The sequence below is a fragment of the Adiantum capillus-veneris genome, chromosome 28 (genome assembly GCF_014529385.1).
Source record: "Adiantum capillus-veneris isolate H3 chromosome 28, ASM1452938v2, whole genome shotgun sequence".
NCBI lineage: Eukaryota > Viridiplantae > Streptophyta > Polypodiopsida > Polypodiales > Pteridaceae > Adiantum > Adiantum capillus-veneris.
In genome coordinates this window covers 71,436,312-71,451,428 of record NC_140958.1, presented here as the reverse complement: position 1 = coordinate 71,451,428, position 15,117 = coordinate 71,436,312, and the positions used below count along the sequence as shown (strand labels likewise).

Here is a 15,117-nt window from a genome sequence, read left to right as displayed (position 1 = left end):
CATAACAAAATCTTTCATTACTAAGTAGTAAGTACAATTATCCTCCGACTAGTAAGACTTTACAATTAAGTAGCAATCTGAAAAACATGTTAACTAAGGTGGTGGTCACGCGAGGCACATTTATCAATAACTCAGATAGATAACTGAGCCGCAATGTGGTCACACGTATCCTACAGAGCCAACTCAACACTATCGAACATAGTCTGCTATAAATAAATGTGGCGATTTTGGCACAGGTGCATTAGGGGGGGTTTATAATACATTTAATGCAGGCAGTTTTCAAAGGAATCAACGTTCTCTTTCTACATCCTCTCTTCTCTACCTGCTAGCAAAGGTAATATCCTCCATGCAGCTTTTGTTGACTGTCACATGCAAGTAATTGTGCTCGCGTGTGACCGTGACCATGACTCGATTATCGCTCATTCAATGCGTGGGAGGATCAGTAGCCTCAGTTACCAAAACGGATAACTGATCCCTCACGTGACCACCACCTAAACGTGAAAATGGTTTGTCTTTAGATAAAGTGCTACTTCATCAATGGCTTCAACAATACCCTTGACATGAAAGGTCACCTATGGCCACGAGCAAGCTTTGCTAGCAAAAAGAGCTTGCTTATGTACAACTACTACATGTACAACTACTTAGTCATGTAAGATCAGGCTTGCTTTGTTTCATGGGTAAAATTTGCTTAGTCATCTACTACAACTACTTAGTTACAAATCTTACATGACTCCTTAGTCTTGGTACAACTACTTAGTTACAAATCTTACATGACTACTTAATCTTGGTACTGCTTTGTTACAAATCTTACATGACTAAGTAGTTGTACCAAGAATCTTGCTTATGTGTCATGTTGTGATTTGCTGGAAAGTGTATTCCTGGGTCTTGAGTGTCTCTAATGCTTCAAAATGCCTCAAAAACTGAATTGTTTCAAATGGAGCATTCAAATAAAATCTAAAAAATATTGATTTTGGTATCAATAGATTCACCTTTTTATGAGGAATCTCGTGCAATGCGTAAATATTGAAAATGATGAGATTTGCAAAATCCCCCCCATAAACATCACGTTTCCACAAAACACCTCTAAACTGGATCCCTTACCCTCCAACCTTTCCGCTCAAAAAGCTCAAAAAGCTAGATGCGTCTTCCCAAAAGAGGAAATTAAGTACTTGAGGTGAAAGCGCTTTCCACACATAATAGTTTCAACTTTCATTGAATCAAGATATAGGTACCATTGCTTGCTTTACAGAGCTTGTGTGAGCTGGCACTCGGATATTTCCCCAATGTGGAGAAGAAGAAGAAATAATCAGGCTTGCTTTGTTTCATGGGTAAAATTTGCTCTACCTGCTACTCTTGTAAAACATCTGCTCTCTTTTCTGCAGCTCGCCTAAACATGTCCTCCACAAACACATCCAGATGGGGAGCACAAGCTCCCATGGAGGCAGTCCGGAGCTCCGCCGCTTTCTGACGAAATAGCAACCGCCGCTCGCTCTGCATTAGCGTCCTTATCGCCTCCTCTACCTCCTTTGCACCGTCCTTACCCTCCTGCCTCAGCAACTGCACCCCCATTCCCCATTGACTTGACACCTCCCAACTGTTGGTGAATTGATCCAAAAAGCACGGCCACGCCAGCATTGGCACCCCCTTGCTCACACTCTCTATGGTCGAATTCCAGCCTGCATGCGATAGAAATCCGCCCACTGCGCGATGTGACAGCACTTTCAACTGCGGCGTCCATGTTGTAAGCTTCCCTGCCTCCATGGCAAATCCCCAAAACTCCTCGCTCAGAAATCCTCGTGCTTCATCCCACCCGGACCGCAGAGCCCATAGAAATGGTTGTCGGCAAGCTAAGAGTCCCTTGGCCACATCCTGAATGGCATCTGGGGTGCGTAAGACGACACTGCCGAATGAAATATATAAGACAGAGGCATCTTTCTGAGTGTCCAGCCATTGAAGGCAGTCAAGTTCTTGCTCTTTCCATAAGCTTGCGCGGAATTCGGGGGTGATGGATTCACAAAGAGGGCCAAGGAGGAGGAGCTTGGAGCGGGGGATGATGGAAGATGAGCAGAGGGCGTCGATGAAGGGGGCTTCGAGCGCTTGGAAGGAATTGGCTATGAACCAGGCTGCCTCATGCACGCGCTGGAACTGGAACTCAAGAATGCCGCGGAGCCACTTGGTGTTTTCGCTCTCCTCTTCGACAAAGTCCGTATCCCCATTGAAAGCCAGGTCGTAAGGATCCATAGGCAGTAAGCCAGGGAGCAGAGTCACAAGTTCCTTCTCGCCTCTGCGTTTCACTACAAGCCACAAATTCACATGGGTGCACCAGGTTTGAAATGAGAAAAAAGCTTGATCAAGCAGAATATGACATGGGTGCGCTTTAACGAATCAAATTGAACAGGTCAACATGAGTGCTATTGCAACCAGCTTCACATGAGCATTTCTCTGCAAGTAAAGTGACATGGGTTCACTTTGTTCAAGCAAATTGACAAGCAAAAAATTTTGTAAGCAGATTGACATGGTGGCACTTTTGTTCAAGCAGGTCCTAATACCACATATACACACTGAATCATTATGTAGCACTGTAAGCATTCACAGGGGTACCTCGTCGGAGAAACGGATCGTAGCCGCCAGCAATGAGCTTCGAGGTCGATGTGAACGCACAGCATGTGGCCATAGACATGGTCCAGAACAGGACCCGAGGGAGCCCCCACTTCAGTGCCACATCAAAAGTCCAGGGCAAGAAGGAGTCCGAGATGATGCAGGTGATTGGGGGCAAGCTCAGATTGTGGGAAATGGAGAGCAAGAGCTGCTCCAACGGTCCATCCAGACTTTCGACGGATCGAATGAAAGCCATATCTACCGGGTTGTGCGGGTCGTTGGCTGGAAGGCCATCGTCTAGCCCGACAAAGCATAGATTCCCTTCCTTCTCCTCTGGAAGAGCCTCCCCAGCTGCACAGAGGCGAATATGTGCAAGACGATAAGCAGTAGTGACGAAGGTCACCATGATTCCTCGCACAGCCAGCTTCTGGGAGAAGTGCATGGTGGGCGTCAGGTGCCCCTGGACGGGATATGGGAAGACTATAACATGAGGCCTAATCCTGCTCATGGTTGCAACGCTCGGGTAGCTCACATTCACACACGCTCTTCTCTTCGGCCCCCAACCAGAAGCCTGGCTAGGAGAGCACAATTTTATCGAAGATAGGAACAGGCTATGTGGACTGTGGGAGTGAAGATTTTAGCTTATCGTGCCTTCCTATTCATCGTTGAAAATGTGGACCGGTCACCGACACGCGGTGAACAAAAACAAGCATGTTAAATGTTTAAGAATTCAACTTGCCGTCCCAACATAAACAATCTTATTCTTAAAAGTGTGTATGGGAATGTGAGGCGGTGGTCACGCCGGGCTCAGTTATCAATTATTTGAGCTGAAAATTGAGCCAGTGTTATGGTCACACGCTATAACTGAATAGCTTAGGTAGTAGGCCCAATCTTTTGTAACTATGCCAAAATCGGCATAGTTGCAAAAGGTACAGGATATGTAAGTGAGCCCCTCTGGCACCCATGCCTTCATGGTGTCACCCCAACCCCAAGCCGCCATAGCAGGGCAACGACTTCAATGTTTTTTTGGCTCTCTCGCTCTCTCTCTCTCTCTCTGTGTGTGTGTGTGTGTGTGTGTGTGCGCGCGCCCGCGACATTGAATGGCAATCTCTCTCTCGCTCTGGCTCTACCTGCCCGCCCTCTACCCCCTCAGCCACCGTATTGCTTAACAGTCGTGAGGCACCTCAAGTTGCGCCTCTGTGAGGCTCAATTATGGGCACTCTCTCTCTCTCTCTCTATTAATTGGCCGCAGTCAAGCTTTCCCTACCCTCCACCACAAGCTCACGATGACGCAGTCACCTCTACCCTCAACATGTACCATAAGCCCCTCAGTATTCACCTTCATTATCTTAGAAGGTAACCTCTTCATGTATTACTTGCAGCTAATGAATAACCCCTGGGCCCTCAGTAGCCACCTTCATTCTCTCTCTCTCTCTCTCTCTCCACATAGAAGCCTCTTCTTTTACTCGTAGCTACCAAAGTTGACAGGTAGTGAGCCATTCTTTAAGACCGTGGTCCCGCAATCCTTGGCAGCCAGTCCACTGTTTCTTATATAGGGACAGCTTGTAGTGAGGATGAACTCGAGGTTTGATCTCAATAGCTTCTATGCTGATGACGAGGACAGCCAATCTGATGAGGAGCTCTCTTGGTCGCAATTGTTGCAAGTGCTTGCGAGCCAGCCCCCACCTGTGATGCCAACAAGCTTCTCTGGTGTGCCATCTCCAGCCTCCTATGGTTTTATTGCCCAACCCAGCCCCCTATCTACAGATTTTGAGGAAGTCATATATCGCCTTTCTAAGGTGCTCGTACAGTTGACTTCACCTCCTTTGTAATATATATTATAAGGGGTATGAGCCTCTCGAGAACGATCACGGGAGGGGACCCCCACCTAAACACGCTAGCCTCACTCCACGCACTCGTGCACTGTGGGGACTCCACGCAAGGTCCCCCGGGGCACGCTATGACCCTTCGTGAGTGCGGCGGAGCCTGAGGCTACGTGGGTCTAGGGACCCGGAACGCAAGACTCGTGAAACGTAACACGGCCGTCGACCCATGGAACGCAACCACGTCCAAACCGGCCCCGTCCGAGCCGGGCCCCCGTGAAGGCAACTCGACCCGAGCCGGGCCCTCCTGAGCCGGTGCCGTCCGCGCCAGGACCCCTTGAAGAAACACCTCGACCCGAGCCGGTCCCGTCCGAGCCGATGCCGTCCGCTCCAGGACCCCTTGAAGAAACACCTCGACCCGAGCCGGTCCCGTCCGAGCCGGGCCCTCCTGAGCCGGTGCCGTCCGCGTCAGGACCCTTTGAAGAAACACCCCGACCTGAGCCGGTCCCGTCCGAGCCAGGCCCTTGAAGACAAAACACCCCTCCGCCCGAGCCGGTCCCGTCCGAGCCAGGCCCCTTGGAAAGCGAACGCGCCCACCACGCACCTCAACCCGACGCGCCCAAATTCTGGGGCGTCACAATATACAAGTTGTAGATATTGTCATTATTAAAAAATTTGATAAAATTTCCTTTGTACATTGGCACTAATTTAAAAATATTATCAAATAAGCATGCCTCCAACTCAATAGGATCACCACAAGAGATTTAAAGCTTCCAAAACCAAACAAAAAAGACTTCTCTAAAGCAAAATAGATAAAATACTAATTTCACTTAACAATGTATTAAATTTTGAAGGTTTTTCTTAAAGTAAGAGAAATGAGATAAATATAATGCGCTACAGGAGATGATAACTCGGGATGAGTGCTCAATGTGTACTCTTTTTACTTCATGAGAGAGATGTGCAATAGACTAGAGAGAGAAGAGAGAGATATTGTGAATGAAGGTCCTGTGAGTGATAGAGAGATAAAGAAGACTAACACTAGATGGGATCCCAAACCCCCCTCCAAGGGCCCCCTCTCTTATCACTAAAGAGGTATTTGCTTTAGATTGCATAAATGTTGATACAATGGATCTAGAATTTGAGATGTTGATGGGATCTTGTGTATATGCTTGAATCTAAGCGACTAAGGGCTAAAAACTAAAAATTGACATGCTATCTGACTTGGATTGACTTGGATTTGCAACTTTTGATGAGGCTACTAGCGTGTGACCCGCGCGTCGCCGCGGCTAGAAAATACATGTTTTCTATTCTTACAATTAAAAAGGTGGAAATTTATATAAATTCTATTTTTTTACATGCATACACTCTTTTGCATTGCAAAAAAATTATTCATAACGTCTCTCTATGGATTCTCAAAAAAATTGATGCATGCAAGAGGCAACAAATATTCCTTTAATACCAAGCTTGGCAGGTTCTCACATGTTTCGTACGCTCGGTTGTAAACCTCTATCCCTCAAGGCTTGGCATGAGCTTGAGGATGATTTGTATATATGTTGGTGACTATATAATACAATCACTCCCAATTGTGAGTTTTGCAAAAAAAAAAAGGATTTTCTAGCCCTTATTCAATGGATCTAGGAGTGCTTTATAGCTATTGAAGAGAGAGAGAGAGAGAGAAAGAGAGAGAGAGAGAGATTAATGTTTATATTCTCCTCCTCCTCCTCCTCCTCCTTCTCTCTGTTTGATTGGATAGTCTCTAGGTTGCTTGTCCTCCTCCTTCTCTCTATTGGATAGCCTCTAGGTTGCTTGTAATTGTTTAAGTTTCACTATTCTCTCTCTCTCTCTCTCTCTCTCTCTCTCTCTCTCTCTCTCTCTAATTAATATTTATATTCTCCTTCTCCTCCTCCTCCTCCTTCTCTCTATTTGATTGGATAGTCTCTAGGTTGCTTGTCCTCCTCCTTCTCTTTGTTTGATTAGATAGCCTCTAGGTTGTTTATAGTTGTTTAATTTCACTATTCTCTCTCTCTCTCTCTCTCTCTCTCTCTCTCTCTCTCTCTCTCTCCGGCGCGCGCCCAAAAAAAATTAAATACTAAATACCTTCATATTGTGTATGTTTTCTTACCTTCTAATTTATAATTTAGAGGCAGCGTTTCAAAATTTGTAGGTGACATTCCACTTTTTTATCAAACTTTGCTCCCAAGTCATGAAGTCTCCAATGCTTATGGTGTTTGTTGCACGCACGCACGCGCGCACACACACACACACACACACACACACACACACACACACACAGTCTAATTGTCCGAGATGAAGGAGAGCTACATAGGGCCTTCCAAGTCCATATTGTTGAAGGAGAATTTAACTTTAAATAGCTTCTCCAAGGAGCTACTGCACATCTTTGGCCAACATGGAAGACGGTCATGCCTATGTGTACCACATCTGAGAGATGCACTTGGCCATAAACATGCAGAAGATGTGCTGTGTCATTGCCACCCAATGAGCCATCTTGTGAGGAGTACCATCAGCCCTTGGTTGCACTCACATCGAGCTCTTATGCTTAAAATGGATGATTCCAAGCATTTAGAAGAGGTGAAAAGAAGCATTGCTCAGGTTTTCTCATTGGATGACTTATACATCAGACTCGACATTCTCGAGTCCATGGGATTGGTCCCTAACTTGATGTAGGAAGACATGAAGAATGGTTTACAAACATTGAAGCATGTTGTTGGGCCGCTAGGCTTCAAAGGATTATCTTCATACCCATCCCACATTCAAGAAAACCAATAGTTCAAGAAACCATTAATTTGTTTGATGAGGGAGAATATGCCCTCTTCACCATCATTATTAGATGCTGGATCAATGGCACCTTCAACAAATAATGTGTAAGGCACTTTGACACCTTCTCCTCCCTGCTAAAAGTCTGAAGGCTTTCATCTCTTGTAACATTGATTTTGTGTATTCCAATGTTGGAAAAAGGGCTAGGTTTAGTGCAATCACACCTAGAAATTTATTTGAGTGTACACTTACTGTAATCATATGTAGATTTTCTAAGTGTTTTCAAAACAATATTGTGTATTTGAGTGTTAAAAAAAAACCTAGGTTTAGTGTGATCCCACCACCTGCAAAACAAAATCTAAAAATATAATAGATTTGCCTTTGAAATTTCTCATACGTACGTTTTCCAAGTTTTTGGTAGAAAGTATTGTGTATCTGAATGCTAAAAAAAAACCTATTTTTACTGAAATCTGATCTACAAATTTTGAGATTTACCTCTAAATTCTAGATTTGAATGTAAGAACTTCTACAAGGTTTAGATAAATTTAGTGTAAAAACCATCAAATACAATAAATTTGCCTCTAAATTTTCTCATAGGTAGGTTTTGTAAATTCTTGAAAAAAGCATTATGTACCTGAGTGCTCGAAGAAAATCTAAGTTTAATGTAAGTAAGTAAATTTGCCTCCTTTAATTTAAGTGCACTCCAAGATGTTACATTTAAATATAGTGTACATGTTGGCCAAAACATTTTGAAGCAGGATGGGTTTTTTAAAGAGCCCCTTAATAGCCTTTTTTTTTTGCTTATGCCAAATACTTGCATGATGCCACATGCCTTTGAGATATAAGGATACAAAATTGTATCCGGACACGAGTCCTCACCTTGCCTCATGTGAAGAGCTTCCTTACCCTCACCCTTCTCCTTCCAGACATATGCGGCATCCTAAACTGCTTGTTGTGCATTTTTCAGTACATGATCACACTTAGTGTACATGTTGAGTAAAACATTTTCAACCATAATCTGTTTTTTGGGCTTCTCCAAGAGCCCTTGATAGGAATCTCAGCATGAATTCTTTCATTCATATCAACTTCTTAAATGTTGGCATTGGATAATACTAACATACCTTCAAGGTGAAAGCCAATGTTGACATCATTTAGTCCATTTAATAAGCAGAAAAAAGGCTAGTTGTGTTGGCACGCAAAGCCCGGGACTTGGATGTAAGTTTCTAGGAAGGGAAACTATGAGTGATGACTTCTCAAGTTCCTTAGTGAAAGCCCAAAGATTGACACCGACAAAACACACTCTAGAGGGATCCACAAGGTCGAGACCTTGAGGAGTTGCAAGTTTTGTTGACTTTGGGACCAATTAGTAGGGATGAATTACAAATCAGAGAGGATGCATTCAATCATCATCAGACATGCAAATGGAGAAAATCAACTTGAAAGACTTCAAATATAGTAAATTTTCTTCTAAAATTTCTCATACAGAATACTTTTTGTAGGATTGGCCCTTGATATAAACCGCTAAATTTAGTTAAAATTTTCAAATTTTAGATGCAAATTTCTAAGCTTTTAGAGGAAAATTTTAGGTAATTGTGTAGAAATCTTCAAATATAGTACATTTGCCTCTAAATTTTTTCATATGGAGGTTTTCCAAGTATTTGGAAAAAAACACTTTATAATCAAGTGCTCGAAAAAAAACCTAGGTTAAGTGTAATCCCACCTACAAATTTTGAGGTTTACCTCTAAATTCTAGATTTAAAGCTGAGAAAACCTACCAAGTTCATAGAAATTAGCAGGATGAACTACAGATCAAAAGGGAGACACACAATCATCATCATATACACAAACTAAAAAATTTAAATATAAAAACCTTCAATTATAGTAAATTTGTCTCTAAAAGTTTATCATATGTAGACTTTTCAATTTTCAATTTTTTGTGGAATTCTCCAAGAGCCCTTGATGGCAACCTCCAAATTTTGTATAAACCTTCAAATTTTAAAGGCAAATCTCCAAACTTTAGAGGAAAATTTTAGGAAAATCACGTAAAGACCTTCAAATATACTTTCTCATATGTAGGTTTTCCAAGTTTTTGAAAAACACCACTATATACCTGAGTGATGGTGCTAGGAAAAAGGCTAGGTTTAGTGTAATCCAACCTACGAATTTTAAATTATAGATTTGAAGGTGAGAAAACTCATGAAGTTTATAGAAAAGCACTATGTATCCAAGTGCTCGAAAAACCCTAGGTTTGTTGTAATCCCACCTACAAATTTTGAGATTTACCTCTAAATTCTAATTTGAAGGTGAGAATGCCTATGAAGTTAATACAAAAAAACCTAGGTCTAGTGTAATCTCACCCACAAATTTTGAAATTCACCTCTAAATTCCAATTTGAAGTTGAGAATACCTACAAAATTCAAAGAAATTTAGCGCAAAAACTTTTAAACAAAGTCAAACACTTTACTCCGCCTTCCTTCGTTGTTAACTTGCAATTGCTCACACCCGTCTTAGATTTTCTCCCTGTCCTGGATTCGTAAACTTGGGCTTACTCACCCTTGTTCGTGATTGGCTATGGGACCAACTACTCTCTCTCTCTCTCTCTCTCTCTCTCTCTCTCTCTCTCTCACACACACACACACACACACACACACACACACTCTCTCTCTCTCTCTCTTCAAGTAATAAACACATAGTGAGTTTGAGTGAGTGATCACACTACCGCACATCTACATACAGATGGATATTATGTATCTTGATCATAAAAGGTTGAATTGGACACGGTTTTTTTGAGCACTATACTTTTGTAATAAATGGTAGCATAGCCACATATTTTAATCTAGGTACAAAATTGTATCAATTTGCAGGACAACCAAGGAACGGATGAGTCTAATACATGAGATACGTTTCACACTAAACAAGATCAATCAACAAGATGATTTATCAGCTGTTTTCTTCAAGCAAATTCATGTGGCTTCCTGTAAAGATCACCTGTTGGTGTCGTTCTCGCAATAAAGGGCCTTGTAACTAGGCAGATTTTTAGATTTACATTATTGTACCATCTTCGATACCTTGTGGGATTATTGATGATTCTTACTGTATAAGTTAGGTGGTAATATTATAAATGCATTATGTTCCTGGAAAGGGTAACAAAGTATGCACATGTAAGCCTTTATTTTATTTTATTTTTTGGGTTTAAGTACCAAATTTCTATAATATTTTTCAAGGTTGCATTTTATGTGCTATAAGGGAGGAGACAATATGCCTGAAAAGAAACCCCCTTAGGTTTAAAGTTGAATATTCTTACAAGAGTGGGCAACCTCCCCCTTTGTTTTCCCAAGTTTAAATGCCTTAAATGTGTAAACATAAGGCATGGGTTAGGTGTGAATATATTCACCCTTAGAATTCTTCTAAAAAGACTTAGTTGCTGCAACCGTTTAAAACATATAGCATGTTAGTAGCTTTCAATGTTCATCCTCAATTTTTCTAAAAATAAAAGTCAAACTTTCTATTTGAAAGAGTTACAACTCATGGCCTTAACTATTTGCGCATGGAGTTGCCAAGAAAGTGTAGTATGAAAAATAGCCTTCAAATAACTCTTTAAAAAGGCCTATGCATGAATAGAATTTGTGCGCTTCTTCTTGCAATTAGTTATTCACTTGCAATTGCTTGCAACACTCTTAGCTTCTCAGTGCTAAGGGATGCTATTTTTTGATAAGCATGCGCATGAGCGCGCGCGCGCACACACACACACACACACACACACACACACACACTCTCACATAAGCCTTGCAGGTGCTACGTTCTTTGCATCTCAACGTCAAGAGATAGTGAGCCATATAATTTCCCTTCTTGCACACACACACACACACACACACACACACACACATCTGTTGGCACAAGCTTCTTTCTTCAAGTATACATGCACATGTACATGCACACACAATTCCCAATCAAGGAGGCTTACAATTCGGCACACCCCTTTACCTTCAATTGCGTCAAACGACGATCATCAAGCAAGGATTGGAATTAGGCATCGTAACAAAGTGCATAGTTGAAGTAACATTTTTACGAACAAAATGGCTTCGACATCAATCTCTCAGGTTGGTTCGAACCAATTTACAAAGTTGGTTTTTTTTGGCTTTTTCATTGTAGTCATGATGAAAAGGCATTAACATATTGACCTCAAGCATAATTATGAAACCTTTTGTCATAGATTTAGAGGTTATTAAAGCTTTCTTTTCATGCATATTGAAGGTTACACCAGAAACAAACTTAAGTAAGCACAATGTTTGGATTTAGTATTTGAGTGATGAATAGGCATACATGGATGTTTAAACGAAAAGATTTGATGAAAGTATACTCGACTACGATAAATGGGCATCCCACAACCCACATGGCTATTTCTATCATGAGAAATGTGTTCAAACTAACGAATATTATCTATAAAGAGTTTAATTTTGTCTTCGTGTGCTGAAAAAACATAATTGTATCATCGCAATAAGACATACGGACTATTTGTTTCTAATTTTTTCTCGGTACCCAATACTAACTCAATAGGATGATTTCTATAGATTTTTTGCATTATGGTATGATCATGATACTCTATGATGGTAATTCTATTGGGTCTAGTTTCTCATCCCTTTATGCTTTTCAATCTTGTATTACCCACACCGATAAACTCATATTATCTCTAGCCCTTGGCCTCTTTTATATATCACATTATACCCTTGCTATACACATCTAATACTTTGCACACCAACCTAACGTGACATGTTGTGATTATCCCTCAAGAAACTTGTGTAAACGTTAATGATAACGCAACTCAAAAACAGGTAAAGGAGCTCATCGACAACCCAAAGGAAGGAAGCCGCTTTAAATACTCACCCTCTGGGAAACTCCATCCGTATGCTATACGTGATTTTCCTATAGGTTGTAAGCCTGCACACCTCTATAAAAGCACTAAAATCATAGCTCGAAAAATATTACCCTATCGCAAAGCAAAAAACCTTCCACCTAATGTATATAAGGAGAGTGAGGGAGTGTAGGGCTATGTGATAGTGATGACAAACAGAATAGACTGGTTGGATACCTGTCTTCCCATCAGAGATAGTCCAAGTTCTAACTTGTTATCTGTGTTGGATGGTGGCAGGTATAGGTCTATTCTCTCATGGTCTAGGAGCTCGTTCAGTCTCCTACAAGATCGGTTGTACCAATAAATATGAAATAACAAGTTATTTCTTAATCTTTGTCCATTTTTCTCTTGGAACCTTTTTTGGTACTGTCCATGTCAATAATTTATATATGGTTCTGTATTGAAGGGATATTAAACATAAACACACACACACACACACACACACACACACACACACACACACACACACACTCAGAGCCTTGGGTGTGCACATGGGCTTGCTCAGCTAAATTGGACTCTCTCAGAATTGCATTGTAGGTTGAGATTCAAATCTCACACACACACACATAGCCAGTGGCCAATCGCGTTGCTTCTCTCTCTCTCTCTCTCTCTCTCTCTCTCTCTCACACACACACACACACACACACACACAAACACATAAACACACCACATACACACAACATGGACATGAACACACACACAAGTAGATGTTGCAGGTTGAGATTGGTCTGAGACCTTCAAGCGCCAAGGTTGTTGAGCTGTAGTTATTTCATGGAGTTCCAAACATGGACGGTTGTGCAAGTTACAGTGGATGACACGTGGGAGGCCTCTCCTTGCTTGGAAAATTTAAGCTCCATATATATCTATAGATCTACTTTAAAATTATTTCGATTAAAAAAATAGTTTCCGCACTCTCTTTAAGACCTCTCTCTCTCTCTCTCTCTCTCTCTCTCTCTCTCTCTCTCTCTCACACACACACACACACACACACACACAAACAAAGACACATGTCTTTCCATTTTGGGGCTATTCGAGACCACCGTTTGATTAAAATCAAGGTTCCTAGCCAAATTTTAAGATCATCTTGATGTAAATCAACAAAATTTTAGTGGCATACACACTAACAATTTCTTAAGTTATAAACTTTTATGGCCATTGGCTTTCCAAAATCAAAGTTGAGCCACCCTTCAATTGGCTTTCAAAACAAAAATGAAAGTATGGAAAAGTAGAGTCATGCTTTTTTTGTTACTAGAAAGGTTAAAAGTTGAAAGGTTGAAAAGTTTCACCGACTCCCAACATTCCAAACTTCAAAGAAAAGTGAGATTTTATTACGTTTCTCTTAAGTGAAGCAGTGAGTGACACATGGAGGCAATGTTCGGGAAAAGCGTGCCTCAGCTTAGCCTTGAGCTGGTTGCAAAATCGAAGTAGTCGATTGAGGGCAGGGCAAGAAGGAGAAAATCCCGCATAAGATACATGGAAAATAGTGTAATTTTACAAAAATAATGGCTAGCATTATAAAATTTTTGGTTCAGGTTTGTCTTCGAGAGATTTCTGAATGTTTGTGAAAATGATTTTTCCCGAATACTACATGGAGGGTCTCTCCTTCTTTGAAAAATTGAAGCTGCTTCATATATAGTACTAGGATGTGACCTGCACGTTGCTGCGGCCAATTAGAAGGAGTATCATTCAATTTTGTGTAACTCCCCCTCTCCCCTTCTTATAAAGGATAACATGTGTAAGTATTCTTTATGCATCCAATTCAAGGTAGTGAGAACCATATCTTAAATGCTTTATTATGTGCAATAATGCTTTGTGCACATTGACTTTGTGCAGTAATATCATTTCTACTAGACATACTGGGTCGATGACCCTTTCATTAATTAATTAATCAATGAGATTCCATTTTGCACCAATATTTTGAACTCTCGCTAGCTCATGCGCAGCGACGTGCTCGCCGCTCGCACGTCGAGGTCACCATCTGCACGATCGACAGAGACAGACGAAGCTCGACAGTCCACCCCTCTTTGCGCAGGCGATGCAGAGACAGACGACCCAAAATGGCATATGCTGTCGACGCGCCAAAACTAGATCCTCTCTCTCTCTCTCTCTCTCTCTCTCTCTCTCTCTCTCTCTCTCTCTCTCTCTCTCTCTCTCTCTCTCGCTCTCGTCTCCACACGTGTCCTCCCTCCCTCTTTTCTCCTCAAAAACCTCAAGAGCATCTCACTAGATTCTGGCTAATTAGACGTGCTTGGAAAATCGTGGCAACATACTGCTTTGAATCACATTGACTTTATGCGACAATAGAAAGTGCGTAGAGAATTAAATGAACATAACAGCTATAGAGCATAAATTTAAAAGACTACACAGGAGAGAGAGAGATAGAGATAGAGAGAGAGAGAGAGAGAGAGAGAGAGAGAGAAGGGAGACTAAAAGAAAAAAAACAATCCAGTTCCATTACTGTAAGTAGTCGTTGTAAGCATAACCTAATATTCGTCTCTAAAGAAGAAGTTTTTGAAAGCCACTAAATCTTAACTAACAAAACAACTACAACTTCAAAATGACAGCCTTTGGGATGTTGCATTTGGTACTCGTAGAACCCATGGACCCACATAACGAATGCTCCTACCAAAACGACGACGGCCCTCATACAGGGTGCAAACCAAAAGAGTACACTATTAATACCATTGAAACTCTTAAATTTGTAACAAAATCTTAGTTCTCAATCACTCTAGACATTCATAAAGAGCCGCACAAATCTACTCGTTTATGTGTACATAAGCCACAACATTTCAAACATGAAAAATATTGCACATATGCAACAACTTAAAACAGAGGCAACACTTAGTTTTGAGATTTTGATGCCTTTTTTGAAAAGAAATAACTCCAAATGCAATACCAATAATCGTTCAAACACCGAAAGATTTTATTTATGATTTACATTGTCCACTCCATGCAAAATGTCAAAACTCTTAGGAAACAAACAAAGTAGTTAGTGGCAAAGGATGCTTT

The 15,117-nt window shown here is 41.3% G+C and overlaps 1 protein-coding gene across 1 annotated transcript; it reads right to left on the bottom strand.

Annotated features, from left to right (window-relative positions):
- Window positions 1-1,184: 1,184 nt before the first annotated feature.
- LOC147420658 (UDP-glycosyltransferase 85A7-like) lies at window positions 1,185-3,213 on the bottom strand. The gene is made up of 2 exons (XM_086504700.1): window positions 2,602-3,213; window positions 1,185-2,294 (listed from the first exon to the last, which is right to left on the bottom strand). Exons 1-2 carry the CDS (start codon window positions 3,104-3,106, stop codon window positions 1,348-1,350), a joined length of 1,452 nt encoding a protein of 483 aa, XP_086360826.1. The 5' UTR covers window positions 3,107-3,213; the 3' UTR covers window positions 1,185-1,347.
- Window positions 3,214-15,117: the final 11,904 nt, after the last annotated feature.